The sequence below is a fragment of the Callionymus lyra genome, chromosome 3 (assembly GCF_982586985.1).
Source record: "Callionymus lyra chromosome 3, fCalLyr1.hap1.1, whole genome shotgun sequence".
Classification (NCBI taxonomy): Eukaryota; Metazoa; Chordata; class Actinopteri; order Syngnathiformes; family Callionymidae; genus Callionymus; species Callionymus lyra.
The window spans coordinates 36,379,456-36,399,303 of NC_141820.1; the positions used below are offsets into that span (position 1 = coordinate 36,379,456).

Genomic DNA, 19,848 nt, shown 5'->3' on the forward strand with positions numbered 1-19,848 from the left:
GCCCGTCACCAGGATGGAAAGAACAACAAGAACAGATGTTTGAATGAGGCGTTGACAAGCGGCAGATGATGCACTTTTCCTGACGTTGGAATTCTAGAAAGTTACATTAAGATACTTTAAATTATGACTGACTTAACTTTATGTTCATTTTTTTTTTCCTACAGTGTCTTTTATGTACTATTTCGTTTTTTTTTTCAATAATTGTTTCTATGTTTCTCATGTATACAGTTTTTATGGTACAGAATGTTTTTCAACTTTTCAAGTCAAGACCTTTCAGTCATATACCTTTTAGAAGTTCTACTCCAGCACCATCATAACATGATTTTAAAATACTTTTTCCAAAATCCAATTTGTATAACCACACACATTAACTGTACAGTCTACACAAACTCAAGAAAATGTTAGGTTCTCTCTACATGTGTGGCCTGAATCTCCTCTCAATCACCTTACTGTGTGGTCTTTGAGATGAAGGTTTAAGGATTTATTCATGCACATTCATAAATGTGGGTTTGGATACCGTTTTTATTTTTTGGTTTTAAACGTTTTTTTCTTGGGGATCTATCACCCACTGTTTGTTTACCCCTGGTCAAGATGTAAAGGCAGCAGCCCAAGAAAGAGGTCCAAACTTTCCTCTCCCCAGAAACCTCCTACAGCTCTGAAGTATTTGCAGAAAAGGCAGAAGAAAAAGTCTCTCCAACTTGTTCTGGATCTGTCCCAAGGTCTCCTCTCGGTCATGCATGGAACAACTCCAGAGATAGGCTTCCAGGTGTTTAACTGAAAAGGTTCCAGTCGACTCATCTCAGCTCTCTCCATGTGGATGAGCAGATGTTCTACTTTGAGTCTCTCGTGAATGATTTAGCTCCAAACCTTATCTCTAAGAGAGAGTCCAGACAGAGTAAAGACATTTGTGCCACTTGTATCAATCTTTCTTTTGGACACAAAGTTGGTCTTGGACTATAGATGAGAGTAGGAACACAGATGGATGATCATAAATAAACTGGCATTATAAACTGCAACTGTCTCTTTATACGCTGTAAGTATCGTTCTCCCTGGAGCCTGGTACAAAATCAAAGTTATCATCCCGTCTGAATTACAACAACGACTCCGGGAAAGAAGAGTGACAGACAATTTATGTCATTTTGTCTTTGCACAGGGTGGATGTCGAGCTGACATCGGCTAACACAAATGTCACTTATTAGATCTAATATTGGACAGAATGTGACTCCAGACATCACTTGGTAATTCTGGCCGTGTCACTTTGCCAACACCATTTTGTATTTATTCAAGATAAAATGAAGATGGGGACAGCCGCTGAGGACAGCTAAATTACCTGCCCAGATAGAACATCAACCAATGTGATATGATCTGCATGTGCACATGCTCGTGTTTGAAAATGTCCAGAAATTGCTGAAATAAATAGATCAAGTATAAATTCAAATAAGCTTTGACAAATTATCAGACTGTGGTTCATTATTTTCTTAAAGAACCAAACCAAGTGTCAAATTATCTTAGACAGGAATACTTACCCCGATATATTTATAAAATGTAAGTATAAGCCCGATTTTATATACTTTTTAATTCAGAATTCTGTTGTCAAGTGAGACTCAATGCACGTACCATTGTTGGCACATGGAGTTGTTACGTCAAACATCTCAAACCTATAAATCAGTATTCATTGTTTACTTAAAAGTGAAATAAAATACAGGGTTTGATTCAATACAAGGGTAACCAGGTGAGGTTGCTGAGTATCTTGTTACAACGTGTCTTGGACACTTTCCTGCTGACTTGTCTGACTGGGAGGAGACCTCAGTACCGATTTAGGACACATGGAAATATGATGTCTCACCAGTTCTCTTGAGAAGCGCAAGTGGAGGCCTCTTGATTTCAAATGCTCCGCTTGCATCCCGATCTCAGATAATAGGAATAAAATGGATTTCTGCATGGAACATTTGGATCTAGCCTAACAGCTTTTTTGAGGAGGCAACTTATCAGAAAATTAGATATTGAGTTGTGTACAAGTTAAAGAGATACAAATGACACAAACCTGCATCATCAAATCCTTTTTTCATTACTCTCAATTCTAATTCTCCGTCATGGTCCCTCTCATTTGTCGACTGAAGAGAAACTGACACTTGAATGAAGCCCTTCATTTTGTTTCTAATAACTCACTCCCACCATTTTCCTCCAGCCCCTCAACAAAAGGGAGATGGGGGATTTACTAATTTGAAATTTGGCCGTTGATTGAGTGTAAAAAAAACGAACCCCCCTGGACCTTGTTCTGCTTAATTACATTTTACAGTTGAGAACTTGAAAGACTAGAGCTGGAGTTTGGCGATGTGAAGCTCTTAGCGAGTCCATGAGGTGTGTGTGTCAGAGTGTGTTGCGGGCGTTCATCAATTATCCTTTGATTCTTAAAGTGAACATTTTTGCCGATTAATATGTCTGACTGCTATCTGAATCATTAAAAGTCCTGATGAGATGCCATTTTCTTTTACATGAATCAGGTTGAGGAGGCAAGTTGCTCACCCCACCTCATCACGCCCCCTCTCACCCTGCAGCTCAGGCCACTCTGGTGTGGAATTTGGCAGCGTGCTAATTTGAGTGCAGCTAATATAGCGAGACATCAAGGAAGCAGTTGGAAGCTTCTATAAAACCGAGCGACTGTGAGACTAAATGACTCCTCAACTCCTAAATTTGTACAAGTCTGTTTCTGCATGAAGCTTCAACCTTTTATCTGCAGAGACTGGAGCTTTACACAGCGAGATACCTCCATTTCTAGAAAGATCAATTATGAACGTGACTCAGAGCAGGCCTGAGGGAGCTGCCAGGATCCCCCAAAAAAAAAGAAAGAAAAAAAACAGAAGCGCTCCACCCTCTCGCTGAAAACAAAAACGGAGCAACAGAGAGGGAGGGGGGACAAAGGGGAGGGAGTATTTTCAGTTTCTGTTACATCCATGACTCAAATATTCCACCAGCTTCAAATAATCTCTGCGCTCAAGTCGAAGTTCCACAGGAAGTTGTTTGAAATTCATTGCCAACTGCGTGCGCACGCACAGAGGCACAGGCGTGCAAATAAAAAAAAAGGCCATGGGATTGAAACAGAGACACACACCAAACATGCATCTGAAGCTGTTCCAGATAAACTCTAAGAGAGCCTCTTGAGTTAGGGTGATGGGTTCAGGGACCTCTGAAAAACTTCACTTTCAACAATAACCTGGGTTCCAACAGCATTCAAGGAGTCTCGTATCATAATTCCAAATGGATAACAACATAGCATATTTTATTGATTCCATTGAGTTAAAAAATAAAATAATCTGGAATTACAGGTTAGTTTTACCAAAGGCTAATAGTATTTTCTTTTCATTTCCAACTGGATCCTCAGCACAATAAGGAACCCTGTTTTATATATATTGTATATATATTTATATATCGTCACAAGAACCAATACTTTGGTAGAAAATTTGGTACCAGGACACAAAAAATACAACAATACCAGCTTTTTCTGGTATTGTAAATATCCATATGTGTAATATGAGCGTCCCTGAGAGTGTCATCTGACTCTTATTGATATACCTGCTTATATATTTCTTTAACCTTATCTAATTTAAGTTCTTAATCCTCTGGTCATATTTCTTTGATCACATGTTCAATTTAGATATTCAAGAATAACACACTATTGGCACGTTTTGTATAATCAAATACATGAGGAACAAATTTCATATTAATTAAATCACGTTTCATTTAACAGCAGTGCTTCTCTGCGTTGACTTTCAATCAACTAGCATTTAGTCTAAAACCTTTGCCTCGGGGCCCACACTGGTGCTTCATTGTGTTGCTAACAAGCAAGCTAATAAAAGGATAACCGTCAATTTGGAAGTCAATCTTAGCTTTGATTTATGTAGTTTGTAATTAATCTGCTATGACACGACAAAGGACATTATTATTTACTAATCTACTACCAGCAACAGCGACTTAACTGCTTTTGATGACTTCATGTATTTTTGGAAACAACAAACTCCTTACAACAGTTTTATCATTAAACGTTGTTGTGTTAAAACGTTGATATAACAGGTCTAGGTCTGGGGCAGTGACCTGCTCTCATCTCTGACATTGATCTGCAGATTCACCAGAAGAGGATCAAGCACCCGTTGGCCTACACTCCTGTGAGTCCAGATACCACTTGAGGTTCATCTCCAGGTCAAAGAGAGGATCGACAGTCTATCAAAAGAGCCAGACTCAGAGTTCCTTTATTTGCTCGGTATCAATCTCAGCATTAACCCTCTGCTAATGGGACAGCTAAGGGTCACCGCCTCACTTCTCCGGGATGCCAATCAAGACCTTAAGCTAAGAGATCAGCCTTCGGGACAGCAGCGCAGCTCTGACTTTAAACACGGAGACGCCCGGATCGATTTCAGCTCTCACTTGAATCAAGTGGAGGCGAGGAGGAGGAGGGGGTTGTATCCACTGGTTGGACGGGATCCGTCCCCTGGTCCAGCCTCTGTCACCCTTCGGTGATCAGAGAGCTCGACAGAATGACCTCGAAGAGGAGCCACTGAACCTGCAAACACGAAGGGGGCAAAATGGAAGCTCGAGGGGGTCAACAGTGACGATGGTGACACAAGCTCAGAGCCCAGTAATAGAAAAATGTGTTAACCTTAATGTTGGAGCCAAAACCCTCGTATAGCCCCTGTAATCCCCCGCTACGCTCTCAATTGAACTGCTGATGTTTTCTCTGGTGCACCCCCTTCAACTGTGGAGTCCATAAACAGAGGCAGAGCCAATACATTTAGTAAGTTAAACCAGCTTAGGGCATAAGGAGGCGATAATTATTTTTTACTGATCATTTTGTCATTTTTTAAACTTTGCATTTTAACTACTAACCGAGTCTTAGTGATATCGTTGTTGCATCTGATATTTCACATTCGTCATTTTTTGTTATGTGGTGGGTATCTGGATACCGGTTGGTATCTGGAGCCATAAAAACTACTGTTTTTTTTTATCATAGAAACAGAATATTGTAATTGATTTGGTCAACATTTAAATAATTAAACTCAACTAGGGAGGTGAACAAGGGAGTCCCAAATGAGTCGACTTAAACTAGTTGTTCTAAGAAAGACTGATTTAACCTGATTTCGCCTCGCTGGGAAGTACAAACTGAGAATGGCAAAGAAGAAACTTGAAGCTGATAAACTATAGGAGTTCTGAACGTGAGTTGGCACGTGGTTAATACAGATTTTGGCCTGCTTTCCCAGATTCGTTCTTAAGGACTTAAGAAGGCTCTTAAGAAGGGTTTGGCTAAGAAGGACAACTTAGATGCGAGTGTTTCCCAGATGCTTTTTTAACAGCCTTCTTAAAAGAACCTTAAAATAACGTCAAAAACACTTCTAATAAGCTATTGATGGGCTTTTCTGAGTTCGATCAAATTGTTGGATTTTTTATCTGTAGTTGTTAAGGGGCCAATATGTATTACTTAGTTTATTGGAGCTAAAACTGTTTTTATATTATTTTTTGTTTTCTCATTTCGTTATAAAATTCCTATTTCCTTGAATGCGTCATTTGGGTATGACGATCAGCGCAGCAATAGTTGAGGCATGTTTCTTTCAGTTGAATATATCTTGATTTATTGAGTTTGTCAATATGCAGAATTGTGTGGAATACTTAAATTATTATTCCTTTTTTTTCTTCATTGAGCATTGCTTATTATTTTAAAAAGTGAATTTTGAAACACGTCTTTCTTTAACAGTGCCGCTAAGAAGATGGATCTTCCTAACCAATTCGTGAATCAAAAAGACAAATATAGAAAGAAGAAATAAAGAAGGATATGTGCTTGGCTAAATTAGCAAGGGCGCAAGATTACCAGGGTTAATCTTTGACTTGGAGAAAACCTCTATCAAACTCTAAAGCACAATAAATACTTGATATACTATCAAAGTGAAACAAACACACTAAGCAAACATGCCAAATATGTGAACCAACTAATAATACATATTCTATAGATTCTATAAATAATGGTAAATTAGGCAGTCCAATTAAAACTGGTAATATAGAAAGTCACAAATCGAGTTGGAAACACAACTAAGCAGTAAGTAGAAAGGGCATTTTTTCATTAAATGTGTAATTAAAATGATAGCGAATATTTTTTCTTTTTTCTTTGGCAATGTGAAATACATCACACACGTTTTCTTTTTGTAACAGAATCATGGACATGATAGTTTGAAAAGAATTAAACATTATGATTAATTAAAGCCTTTAGATTTGACAACACTAGCTTCCATTAGTCTATTCACACCCAAACATGCACGCCCAATATCTTTATTTTTGGATGTGCATAACAATTGTCTCGTACTTTTTATCCTTTGTAAGAAAAATAACCAAGTACATCCTCTGGTTCTTTGTGCTTCATCACAAAAACACAAAAGCTAATTGATGTTAAAACAAGTGAAGGACTCTCGTCTCTGCTAAGATGACGTAAAATAGACTCTTCACAATCTAATCTATAGATGTTGTCGGGTGTCGATCACAAGTACTCAAAAACTCCTTGAAGGACTGTGTGCGTATCTAGTCATTCGGCTCAAGCAGTTTGAATATCTTTGAGTGAAAAAAGAGAAGAATTAGCTGTGAATAGACCCGGGCACTTTGGGTAAAATATGCTAATTAACGCACTTGAAATGTCCCATATGAAATCTATCTACAGCAAGACAATGAGAAAATAATTACAACAGAGGTAGAATTACAAAGGCCATTTTAATCAACCCCGGCGATAGCGTTTCACCCTATTTATTCAGTTTTTGATTTCCTGACCCAATGGTTAGTAATCACTTGAAAATAAGGCTGCGGGTTGATAATGGGTCTCTACTTTAGACACATTATTCCTGCACAGACAGCTCTCAGGGGAGCACAAAGCAGATATGGATCTCACGTAACAACAATCATGTTGTTGCAAGAGTTCACTGTGAGAGGGAGAAAAGTGTCTTAGGATTAAAAAGTCTTAAAGGACTGGAGCAACTTCTGAATAGCAATCAGCCGGAGAATAAAACTGCCATTTAACTCACCATATTAACATTTCTGACAAATTTCTTAAACTTTTATCAATAATCATCGTATGTTCTCACACTCTTTGTTTGCTTATTGATTATATTTGATAGTAAAGTATATTAATAATAATTGATACAATAAATCAGTATATATATTTATGTGAAGTGCATTCAGGGAATTTACCAATTAAAAATGTATTTGCAGATGTTAAATAACATTAGTTAACATAATAACAACATAACCAGTGAGCATAACCTTCTGTGAAGACACGTTTTTACTAACTTTGGAAGTCCAGAGTCCCCCAATCTTTTTCAACCCTAACTACCTAACTTAAATAATGAAATATTCTGAATCTGAGTATTACATTAGTTTAATCCAGCAATCTTCAAAACACTACATCCGTTGTTTTGATTGGATCATCACTCGTTGGATCGTCTATTTTTAAAGGTAAATATACTTACTTATATTAACAAAAAAAAAGGTTTTGGTTTAACCGCCGCAATCCGAGGCTTGGCACATGCATCCACTGTAAACCGAGAGGACTTTATGCGTGAGTCTGGGGATGGTTGTATCTAATTGAAAGGCTGGAATATTCAATAAAATAAAAAATAAAGATGCGGAAATTCAAGAGCTGCTGTTCAAACTGTGTTTCTTTATCAATCACTATAATGACGGATCAGCAGTGAACAAGCAAAGACCAGATTTGAGTACAATCCCTTGCATAATCCTTCCACACGTACAGGTGAAGCCATATGGCACCTTTCCATTACTAAAATCCATCTGACTACATTTATCAGGGTCACAAATTCCCTACTCGATAGGTCATGTCTGCACGCAGGTAATAACCTTGAAGGTGTGTTACTACCAGCCCAATCAGGGCCTCACACAATGGCCATACTAATGCATTTCCTTGAAGACGAGAGTGGCGTTATTTGACATTCCTTTCCAAGTGTGGATTAAAAAAAATAAGAAATGAAAGGCGGTGAGGTCATCGTATAAAGCCGAAACATTTAAAAGTATTTGACATCCAGTGAATCATGTGACGATTAAACTTCTCAAACGGCTGCTTAGTGGTTGCAATTTATTTCTACCGTGGACTGGATCAGCGGTGGATCTCAGAGGGACAAAGAGCAAATGTTGGCTCCTATGGATGATTTCAAGATCATGGAGCCTGAGTTGGCTTTATGTTGAGCATTACGTTTTATCTAATCTCATTCTGAACTGATAAAGACCTGCATAAAAACGTGATGTTGTCTTTATCCTGGAAATGTTTGCGCAAACAGGAAAACGCATCCCTCACCAGATCTCACCAAAACAAGATCAGATGTGTTGTGTAATGACACAGTGGTTCCATGTGGTGTTCCCAGGACTTCAAATATTCTGCTGGTAAAGTTAAACTTTGTCACCAAAAATGTATTTTATGTCTAAGTTCCTGCCGATAGAGAGCAGCTGCAGAGGATGACAACTTGTCAAAACCAACATCTCAGACGTGAAATCAGATCATTGCTTGTGTAACAACATCTTAACAGGCATCCTGTTATTGTGAAAAGTGAGTGTACACAGGATTTACACTGCCAGAGGGTGTGCATGTGTGCGTGCATGTGTGGTCGAGGGCAGCGTGGAGCAGTTAGATGATTTCTTATTGATTTCCTGTTTGAGCGCTGAAGAGTGCTCTCAATTATCCCAACAAGCAGCGGTCTCATGGCCCCCCTCACCCCGCCACGCTGGCTCTCGGCAAGGGTCGTTGACACAAGGAGGTTAACACAAAAGCCCTAAATCTGAGCATGACACTCTACTTGTTGAAAACAATGAACTTGGGAGGCTGGTGGTTATCCCAACAACAGTAGTGAGAGACGAGGGACACTCTGGAGTGACAGAAAACATCTAGACAAACAACCACTCTCACACATTTACATTACAAATATGGATTTACTAACTTAACAAAGACCGAGGGTCACTCCAAAAGTTGCCTCAATCAAGATATCAAGTTAGACTAGCGTCATAAGAACCGATACTGCAGTACCAAATCGACACTAACTAACTATACTGCCTCACCAACTATTGTTGGTCCCGTGAATACAAAAGACATGATTCATTCATTCATTTTCTATCGCTTAATCCTTAGTGGGGGTCGAGGGGAGACTGGAGCCTATCCCAGTTTCATAGGGCGAGAGGCAGGGGACATGATGTAATGGCTAAAACGCCTGGGACAGTATACACATGTGTGCTGTGAGTTCAAAGAAGAACCTGTGCCGCCTTCAAAACAATGGATTCAGCTAATTCAAGTTTAAACTTAAAACCTTGTCTTATTAATCAACCACCAGTGGTCGCATTTGGAAAAACTTGAGCATGAGTTTATTTGAAGTTTTAGGAGATTCAAGATAAACCGTAAACATATATTTCTCACAATTTCTCTAGAAACCATTAGAATAATAATATAACAAGTAAAAATAACTGATTTAGTCACCTTTTAATCCCTCAAATTCATAGCATGTTCTGCGTATTTGACAAAACGGATTCCGTTCTTGTTCGTTGCCTTTGTTATTAGTTACACTTCATACCTGAATTAAAGAGGCAGGCTGGAGAAGTTAACAACCTGGAGACAAAAGAATAGTTGAGCACAAACAGTGCTGGAAAGATCGCACAGTGCCGACCTGGATGGAAGCAATCAGCTGCTATTAGCATTTCCTTTCACATGCACTTCATGACCTACACGCTGTGGCATTGTTACACCATCAAATAGTTCATTAAGTCAAAATCACACTCTCAAAACTAACCAGACATCTAATCACCAAATGATTGTTAGAGAACATGTCATTATATTTGGATATTAAAATTTATGTCAGAGGACAAACATTGTGATGGGCTGTTGATTATAATTGTTTTGGTGCCCGCTTCTTTATCTTAGCTTTATTATAGTCAACAATAGATACCTTTTTATTTTACAACCTTTTAATTTATGAACATATGCACATGATGTTTGTCATTTGTCATCATCTTTTACACAACACATGCTCCATGCGCTTTTTAGATCATGTAAGTCCGAATGTGGTCAAATCTCATATCTTACATTTTCCCAGTTCAGAAAATACCCAAAAGCACTGACATCGACACTAGGGATGTGAGAAGAAATTGATACATTAATATAAATCAATGTTTTGTTACAATGCTATGTGGATATTCAACAGCAATGGATTGGAGAAAAGACATCATTTGTTTTGCTTTCAAACCATATATTATTATTATATTATCATAGCTCTTTTTTGGTTTATTTATATTTCATGAAGTGTCTTTAAAACAAACTTTGTTTTAAACATCCAGCAACTAGATGCCACAGCAGTCTATACGTCCTCCACAGCTAAAGGAACAATAAAGTCCTTTGAGATAATGCCGATGACTGAGGACGAAAGGATTGTATACAACCGACTCCAGCTGCTTTTAAAGCTGATGTTGGCTTACAATTCTAAATTCTAAAGATAGTGGAACATTTCACTAAAATTCAGGTTTCCCTAAAATCATTGCGAAACGATGAAAGTGTTTCAAAAATATACCATATCGTATTGTTAGATGAATTTATCGTAATGATTATCGTGAGATAAGTGTATTGCTACAGTACCAGTCCACTCTATGTTCTCTCTCATGCAGGGACTTGAACCACTAAACTAATCAACCAAGTTTCATTTTATTTATTTTTAAATATAATTAATTATTAAATAAATGTTAAATTTTTTAATTATTGTTTAAATTATGTTTTTCTCAAGCCTCTCAATGTGGTTCCTGTCCAGCAGCTTGCCAGAAGTCCTAAACACCAATGATCTGTCTCGGAAATGACTCCATTCTGCACCACGCATACTTAGAAATCACCTTTTCAGTGAAAAGGTGAATAAATATCTTGTTGAAGACATCTCGTAACACGCAGAATTGTCCACGTTCACAAACTAGGAACGACAGGAAAATTCTGAACGGTGTCACAACAATACCAACTTTCCGTTGCCTGTTGACAACATGAAGACAATACCGGCGTCTTCCATGATTAAAAGCTGAGAAGAAAAAAGCTTCTGGCGGGGGACAAATCTTTCCCAGATCGGCAAGAGCCTTGCAGCTGCCACACCAGCACAAGTCCACAACCACAAGCAGGATTTCCTCACTTCACAAAACATGTGGAAGCAGAAGTAAGCCAAGGTCTGGTCAGCGTGGTAGAATGTTGGCCGCTTGGTTGCCAAGTGCCGACGGTGTGGAGGCAATATTAATTCAATAGGAAAAGCTGGCACTCGTATTTAAAGTAAAAGACCATCTGAATTCTCGAGAAAAACATGGTGCCACAAAAACAAAGCGTTAAACACCTAATGACAACACGGTCCATCAATCACATAGTGCAGGCAGGACTTACTTATTACAGGGTTGAGATTATTGAGCTTGTCTTTGGTGACATGATTTGGTCCTTCTGTTGCTGGATTCCACGGTAACAGTGTTTTTCCTGAAAGTCCATTGCCGTGGACATCTGCAATGAAAAGCACAAAAACAAATGTTATTCTCACAGGGCAACAACGTGTTATACACAAGGATTGTTCACTTCCGCACTAATTTCAGATGATGTCATGATACCCAGAGCGATTTCAGTTCAGTAAGTAATGTTACATCTTTGTGACTTGTTTTTCAACAGTCATTAAGTCCTCCACAAAAATATGGCCTTTTCATTGGAGAATTTTCACACATAAGTAGCTGCTGTCAAGACAGGATTAGCATTCGATGAAGTTGAATCAGGCAGTGAAACAACTTTCTCTCTTGCATGCGGTTAACTCACTTTAGTTCTTTTCTAGGGGTAAACCGATTTTTAAAAAGCCTCACCTGCCCAAACCATTTTTGTATGGACAATCAACAGAACCAAAATGCAGTGCTTTCTTAAATAATAATGGGGTCTGTTGCATAGAATACATTTCTATCAATATAGTCAATCTATTTCTTTTTTTCATTTACATACTGTACTTTATACTGCACTGTACCAAGAGTCACCAATTTACCAAAGCAGTAACCATAGTCTAGTTAAGCTTGTATGCCAGAGTCAACTCAGATTTGTCAAATTCAGATCCAAGTGTATGTATTTTTAACCCTATACGGGTCAACTTCTGCACATGGAAACTGTAGCTGATGCACATTTTACGACATGTAATCTCAGCTTTGTTTTTTACATGATCAATATCTTCTGTATTGAAACTAATCAAGCCTAAGATTGAGCTGAAAGGTTGAGCTCAGCGGACAAAACAGCAGTAGAAGTCAGAAGGTGCAGAGGCTTGGAAGCCACGGTTCAAAACATGGCTATGGCGTTGAGGTGAGTTCTTTGCCAGAATTCTGGATCTGATTTTCTCTCTCTGCACTCGAGGCCCTGCTCTACCTGCCAAGCTCCCTCAGACAGCCATAAAGAACACATTCATCTACGCTGGAAAACAACTCGAAAGCCTGATAGTTGCACCGAAAGCACCAGAGACACATTAACTCATCTCTGCAATGTTTCTGTCAGTAAATAAAACTTTCATTACTCATTTTTTAAGAGTTGAGCTTTTCTTAGCAGTTTGACATTTGCCTCAAATGTTTTAGGCAGACTTGAACAAACAACCAACAATTGTTTGGTTACACCCAAGTAAAGTAAATTCATGAAAAATGACCTCACACAAGAGAACAACATCTCCTTGCAGGGCTGGATGTATGGTTCGCCCCTACACTCTCTATTTGAGCGCCGTGATAAATGGGAAGTGGAACGACAGAACGCCGGCCAGCAGCTCCAGATGGATGCGACACAAATATCTCTGCTTGCCGCTGATGTATGGTGGTGGAGTTGGCGGCACGACGGCCTGATGCATCGCGGTATTTAGTGATCGCAGTTAGAAATAAATTGCTCTGTTCTCAGTACATCTATAGTCCCCTGAGAGGGAAAATCCAGTCTTTGAAGACCCAGTGAAAATCCAATCCAGCAGCCCGAGTGATTGCTTACTTTGTCCTACTTTGCTATTTTTTTGACAGAGCCATAATGATGCTCGGTATAAATAGGATGGTTAACGGTTCATTGGTTGTTTGAAGAAAAAATGAAAAGGAGGGGGAAGGGGTAAGCTTATTTTACATGTGATAATCTGAGGGGCAACTAGAAAGTTAATTAAAAACTATAATTGGCTGTGGTTTCTGTTAATAGTCACCAAGACGTTTATTTCACACTTTGAAGGCGAAAATAAAGCAAAAATATTATCATCGCATTAATCCGGGTGTAAACTAAAAACCATATGAATGTAATTTAAGAGGACAGGCCTGATAGTGGATCGTCGATAAGAGCTGCAGTGATCTTTGACTCCTCGTTGAAAAGCAAAGCAAACCCGATTTGGAACAATTATCACAAGTAATTGTTCTTTTTCAGAAGGTGTGACATCATTGTAGATGTAACTAGTCCGGCTGGTGAAGGAGTCGAGAAACCTCTGACACTAAGTGTCAAAGTGGTGATTTCTACCTCAGAAATGACAAATATTTTTGAGGACACAACGGTTTCTTCTGTCTGTGAATGCGTTACCATGACATAACCAATATATAGTTGATATGGCCCAGAAAAAAACAACCTGATATTCTTTTGGAATTAAATATTATTACAACTTTCTTTGACTTTTATTTATTTTATATTTTTAATGACGGCCCTAATTAGTTCATAATGCTGTTGTATGTTCTTCTATATAGAATTAAAAACAATAAAAAAAAGTACTCGGACAGATTGGATATATAGGTTAAAATGGATATATACTATATATACTTTTTTTTATAATTATGCTATATCGATTATATTGTTTTCTCATGTTTAAGTTGTATGGTGTCCTTCTTGTGTCAAAATTATACCTGATTATGTAAAGCACTACTTATATTATACTTTGAACTCTTGGTTTAAATAATATAATTTTAACCTTTTTATGTACATATGTACTATGTCAATATCAATTCACATCTCATATCAACCAACAATCTCTAACACTCAACTACCAAGAAGCTACACAAACCACAATAAGTACTTTCAAAACCCATAGGAATGACGATTATCAGTCTTGTTACGGACCCTTTTTAGATCAATGACTCGAATATGTGGGATTACAGCAAGTTGCAAGCTAGGTATGTAGTGTAATGCTAAATTATTTATAAACATCAGAACCACTTGCTGCAGTTGTTACTGTACCAAATAGTCCATCATAAAATTGATAATAAAAGCCATTTAGACTGATGAGTAGCTGTAAATACATGTGGTCACCAGAAATAAGGATTGGATAACGCATCTTAAAGTTAAAGTAGTGTCATGGAATAACAACAACAAACTCAAGTTTAGCGTACTGTGTCGACTGGCTTTATTTGCTTGTTTTGAGTTTAGGTTGTTAAGGCAAAGATAAATAAACCGGCAACGCTTTCTGTGAAGGTTTGTTTGAAATGCATTGATAAAAGCTTATACGTAAGTAAGTAAGTAATTTTTATTTGTATAGCGCTTTTCTAGACCAGGGTCACAAAGCGCTTAAACAATCAAAACAATATTCAAATAACCATGTGTGTCAACTTATTACAAGTATTACAAGTGCTGGACTTTAAGATTATACATCTATGGTCATCATACTGTTATTCAGAGTGAAATCACAACTGTATTCGGTTATTTGAAAATGTTTTTTCTTATGCAATGTTATGTTATTTGTTATTATAATGCTATTACAAGACAGTGTCCCCACTTAACACAGTTCATATGAATGTATATATAATGTATGTTATAATATAGTGTTCATGAGACGTTTATAGAAAGTGTTACCAATGAATTCTCAACTAAACTAGCAAACGCTGATGTATGCTAATGCTACATGCTAACCAAGTTTAGATTTATTCCCCAAAAGTTACACGAACAAAACACAAGTTTCCCGAACATAACATCAACCCTCGTGAGCCTACAAGCATTAAGTGAGCAGTTAATAAACAAAAGTGTCTGAAGGACAGAAAGAAAGTGCTCTCCTACCGTCTGACAGCAGCGGGGTCTCCGGCAGAAGGTCCCCTCTCTGCCCTGCGTCTGCAGGAGCGACCTCAGTCTCCGTGGACATCGAGACCCTCGTCTCTGGAGCCCTCAGAACAACAAGGTCCCCCGTGTCCTCACTCCTCTGCGCTATAAAACACACACACACACGTTGCTCGAGTGACGTCGAGCAGTGAGAAGTTTCTGGAAACTTCCTTCAACTCGCCGTGTTCCTCACAAACCTCTACAAACACAGTGTCTCTCTCTCTCCCACCATCATTACTCTTTACCTTTCAAACATGTCCAGTCTAGAACCTCTCCATCTGGCTCCTCGCCTCCCTGTCCTCCGTCAGTGGATGAAGACTCCGTAAAAGTTGGAGGAAGTTGTTGTATTGAGGCGCAGAAGTGGAGGAAGTTTCGAACGTCGTGCGATTTTTTCTTTTTTTTTTCTTTTTGAGAATCAGTTCGTCTCCAACTTTTTCATCATATCCGGATTCCAGCGCGTCTGCAGCTCTCTGGAAACAACCTCCTCCTCCTCCCCTTTATGTTGAAACTCTTTCAATTATGCTAGTTACCTTCCTGTCAGCGTCCAACCTTCTCCATTTTAAAATAGTTGATAGGAAAAATTTAAAAAAAAACGTGCACCTTTGTGTACTGGAGGAAGTGTGTCTACTCCAATTGACTCTCAACCATTTTTCCATCTTGTTTTTCCCAAAGAAAGTGGAACATCTTAAATTCCGAGTTCACATTTGGAAATTACGGAATTATAAATTAAGAGCTTTGTTTAGAATGTTTTATTTTAGGAGCCAACTGTGTCGCAAGTGGAACAAGTGGATATTGACGTCACTCTGAGCTCCGACTAAAACCTAAGACATACTGATATGTTTCTGGTCAAATAGGTCATGACTTGTGGTCAAGAATACGACCAAAATGTTTGCAGGTTTTTGCCTTTATTTCTGCTTAATCATCGTCAAGGAAGGTCACATGTATGACCTCATTACAGGAAGGAACTCTCCCAGTGGAATAGTTTGCTAGTTTTGCCCAGTTTTATATGTTTAAGCAACGTTCATTTCCCTCTGTTTATCCAAGGTCAGGTCATGGGGGCAGCAGCTGAAATACAAACGTCCAGTCTTCCCTGTGAGTATTGACATTTTTGGGGAGCAACTGTGAGACATTGTAGAATAATATTGAAATCCAGTGAGGCTCTAGTAAAAATGTATTATAATAAAACATTGCATAAATCATTATGTACAGTACAGACCAGTGATGGGTTGATAAGGCCTTATGGTAGCATTGGTTGTTTTATTTACATTTAGCTCCCTTTTAAGCTGTCTCATGATGCAGTGTCTTAATTTTGAGTGACCACTAGATGTCACTCTCTGCATTATAATATTTGGCTCTACTAACTCAATCAAATATGGCATCATTTTCAAACCGTGAGTGCCATCTAGTGGCCTTTCAAAATGAAGACACTGCATCACGATACAGCATCAAACAACTGATGTGGCATCATGTGGCCTCATCAACCCATCACTAGTACAAAACCAGTCTCTATAATACTTTGTTACTTTCTACACGGAAAACTGTCTCCGTAACTGGCAGCTCAACAAAAAGTTAGGAGCGTCTTTGCAGGAGACAACTTTTCTTGGTCTGAGCCGACGACGTGAACACAATTATGACCTCTGAGTCGGAACACATGGAAGTGCGAGAGCAGCGAGGCAGCATCAATCTACCTGGTTGAACCGCGGCGTTTTGCAAGGTCAAAATCTCATTACTTAAACGCAATTTTATCAATTTTTCCATCCAGGGCGCGTCTCTCGACACGACCACCCAGATGGGCTAAGAGCACTGCATGCTGGTTATTAGAGTTCTTGGATCCAGCAGCTGGTGGGAGTATCTGTATCCAGGTAATTACAGTGTGAGGGGTGCGGGGGTCCTCTGTGATTACACATCAGCGCTGTAATAGATTCAACACATATAGACGGAAAGGGAGAGGAGAGAGCAGGGGGGGTTGAGTTCTTTCACTTCCCGATGCAAAGGCGAGGGACGGCCGGGGCGAGAGCTGGGTGGGGTGGGTAGGTAGCTATATCTGCAAGATGGATTACGTGGGGTTTGCAGAGTTCAACATTGACACAGATTCATCGTAAATCATTATGCCGCGGACCCGGAGTGATTTCTGCATTAGGAGCAGAAAATGGAGTTCAGCCAGTCAATGAGGGAGGGCATATTTCACATCAATCACCTCCACACTCTCGTGTTAGCCAGGCTTAAATCTCACTTACACTGTTACCAACAGGGTTCAATGGCTATGATGGCAATCAGCCTGAGCTGGAGCGCTCTAACAATACCCCGGTGACTCCACAGAGGACACAGCGTGAGGCCACCATCCCTTTACTTAATGTGAATTATATATGGCCACTTTGGCCTGTATTCCTGATGTGCGTTTTTTTGTTGAGAAGTATACTTGGGGTACTTTAAGTCTTGTACAAGTGGCTACATTTCAATCTAGCCTATTACCAAACATGGTTTTGTTTGGGGGCGAAATTTACTGCTTGAGCATTGCAAAGTTCAAAAGTATTTAAAGTTTAAATAAACGTTAGCCACTATTAACATCAAGTTCATGAAAGTACATTCACACCAAAGAGCCTGACAGACTTTTTACCGTTTACCGTTAATGTTATTAATATTTCATATTAACTCACACGAAAGACAAAGCTCTCCCTTTATCAGTCCATCTATCTTCATACTCTCACTTTGGTCACCGATAGGATAGGTTGATTCAAGCGGCCCGAAGAACTCTTTATCGGTCTGGACTCTCTTTGAGATAAGGTCAAGATCTCAGTCATTCAAGAGAAGAGTAGAACCACTCGTCATCCACATGGAGAGAATAAACCAATCCATTATGGGTGACAATTCACATAGTTGTATTTGTGGAGCCTTGTTCACAAGTTCCCAACTGGCACTAATACAACATTTCCAGACAAAGTAAAATTAATGACACAATTATAATAAAATAAAAAAAAATCTTTTTAAAAAAAGAAGCAAAATCTAAGTAAATGGTCAACTAATGTGTTGATTTAATCTATTGCATCATCAGTATGTGTCTGTTTGTACAAAACTCTCTTTTAATTGATTTATTTACATTAGAGAATGTGCTTAAGCCCCGCCCACTGAAAACACTTGGTTTTTCTGGTTATCAAGTCTTGTTTAGCATAACCACACCCACTTTGTAGTGATTGGTCCAGCATCAGTCTTTGTCACCGCATGTCATTAATCATGGAAGTCTCCACCTGCAAGGGACTCGTTGTATAAACAAAGCGGGACATGATTACAGCTGGCTTGAGGAGGAGTGAAGACCATTATTATGTCATAATGGATATTGCTCTTGTAACCTCTTGTTCGCTGAGATTTTTAGACGGGGGAGAACTTTATGAAGTAAAAACTTAAAAACATCCTCATGATGAGAGACTTACTGCATCTTGAAGAGGAAGACTTCAATATTTGAAATGTGTGAGTCAGGAAAGTTTTATTTTAACATGTGTTGCCCTTTAAATGTTTTGCTTAAATATTTAGTTTAATAACAAATAAATTACTTATATACAATGTGCTTATAGATATCTACCATTTAATTATTTTTCAGCAAACTTCAAGGAGATCTTAGTTGTCCCAATTTTTTATTATTTTAAAGAATTTTGTCAAGAAAAGAAATGTCCTAATTTTTGGATTTTTCCATATACTTTGTATTGTGTTTTGTCATTATGTTTCGGGTCTAAACAGTGTATCCATAAGGGGCTTTGGCAGGTGAGTTCAGGTGCATAAAGAGAGAGTAGTGCTGAATATGACTAATTTAAAACATCTGTATTTATTTAAACTTTAGATACTGGAGAGATTATGTTTGTGTATTGACCTGGGCACCTCAGTAGTAGCCCTGGACAGCTGATAAATGTTTCTAAAGAAGGAAGTCTGGGTGTGTTTGCTGGCACGGCTGCACTGGTGACGCTCGGAGAAGTGGAGTAAATTGGATGAAGGGATGAATGGATGCGCGGCATCATTACTTATGCTACTTTCAAAAAGAGGCACCAGCACAATGAGCGGCAGGCGGTCATAATGTTCCGGCTGATTGACATAAGCACTACTTGAAGTACCGGCAGAAAGCTCTTTTACTTGCAGCGTGAAATCAATCTGCGTCGTCTGTCTCCACCGTTGTTGCTGCTGACAAACATTATCTTGTGTGTGATCATGTGCGCACTGTCAACCCCCCCTTCACCCACCCTCCTCACAACAAGTCAAACGCTGTAGACACGCTTGGCTGTCACGCTGTGTCAGCTGCAGCATCACTGTAGCATCTCGTAAGAGGCGGAAACGTCTCTCTGTTGACTTCATTTGTTTGTTCGGTGAGCTGCCGGTTTACTGGAGCGACTCCAACACAAGTCTAATCCTCTGACTCTGCTATCTGGAAACAAACAAGACAATATGTTGCTGCTTTCTCACACACACACACACACACACACACACACACACACACACAGTTTAAAGACAGTTTGAATAAAACTGTATGAGAGAAGATAAAAAATGATATTGAGTGACAGCTGTGAGGAAAACAGCCTCTGCTGTGAGCGAGGAGAGAGAAAGTGGGATGAATTTTTGTTAAAATTGAGTATTTTTTTTGTAAACATTTTGTTGTTGAGTTTGGTTAAGTGTGCGGTTCTACGGATTAAATTTGTAATTCATATTTTATTAAAGCTTTCTTTACTGTTTGTTTGTGTTTAGTGGATCTCAGTTGATGTGTTTTTTGTTGTTTAGTT

At 38.8% G+C, this 19,848-nt stretch overlaps 1 protein-coding gene across 1 annotated transcript in view; it reads right to left on the minus strand.

Moving 5' to 3' along the window:
• The window catches only part of mdfic (MyoD family inhibitor domain containing), a 31,987-nt gene extending 16,439 nt beyond the window's left edge, over window positions 1-15,548 (minus strand). Inside the window, exons 1-3 of the mRNA XM_087787766.1 lie at window positions 15,334-15,548; window positions 15,050-15,193; window positions 11,426-11,536 (exon numbers count right to left, since the gene is read on the minus strand). Coding sequence (XP_087643892.1) covers window positions 11,426-11,536; window positions 15,050-15,131 — 193 coding nt within the window. The 5' untranslated portion in view covers window positions 15,132-15,193; window positions 15,334-15,548. The remainder of the gene's footprint in view (window positions 1-11,425; window positions 11,537-15,049; window positions 15,194-15,333) is intronic.
• Between the last annotated feature and the right edge of the window lie 4,300 nt (window positions 15,549-19,848).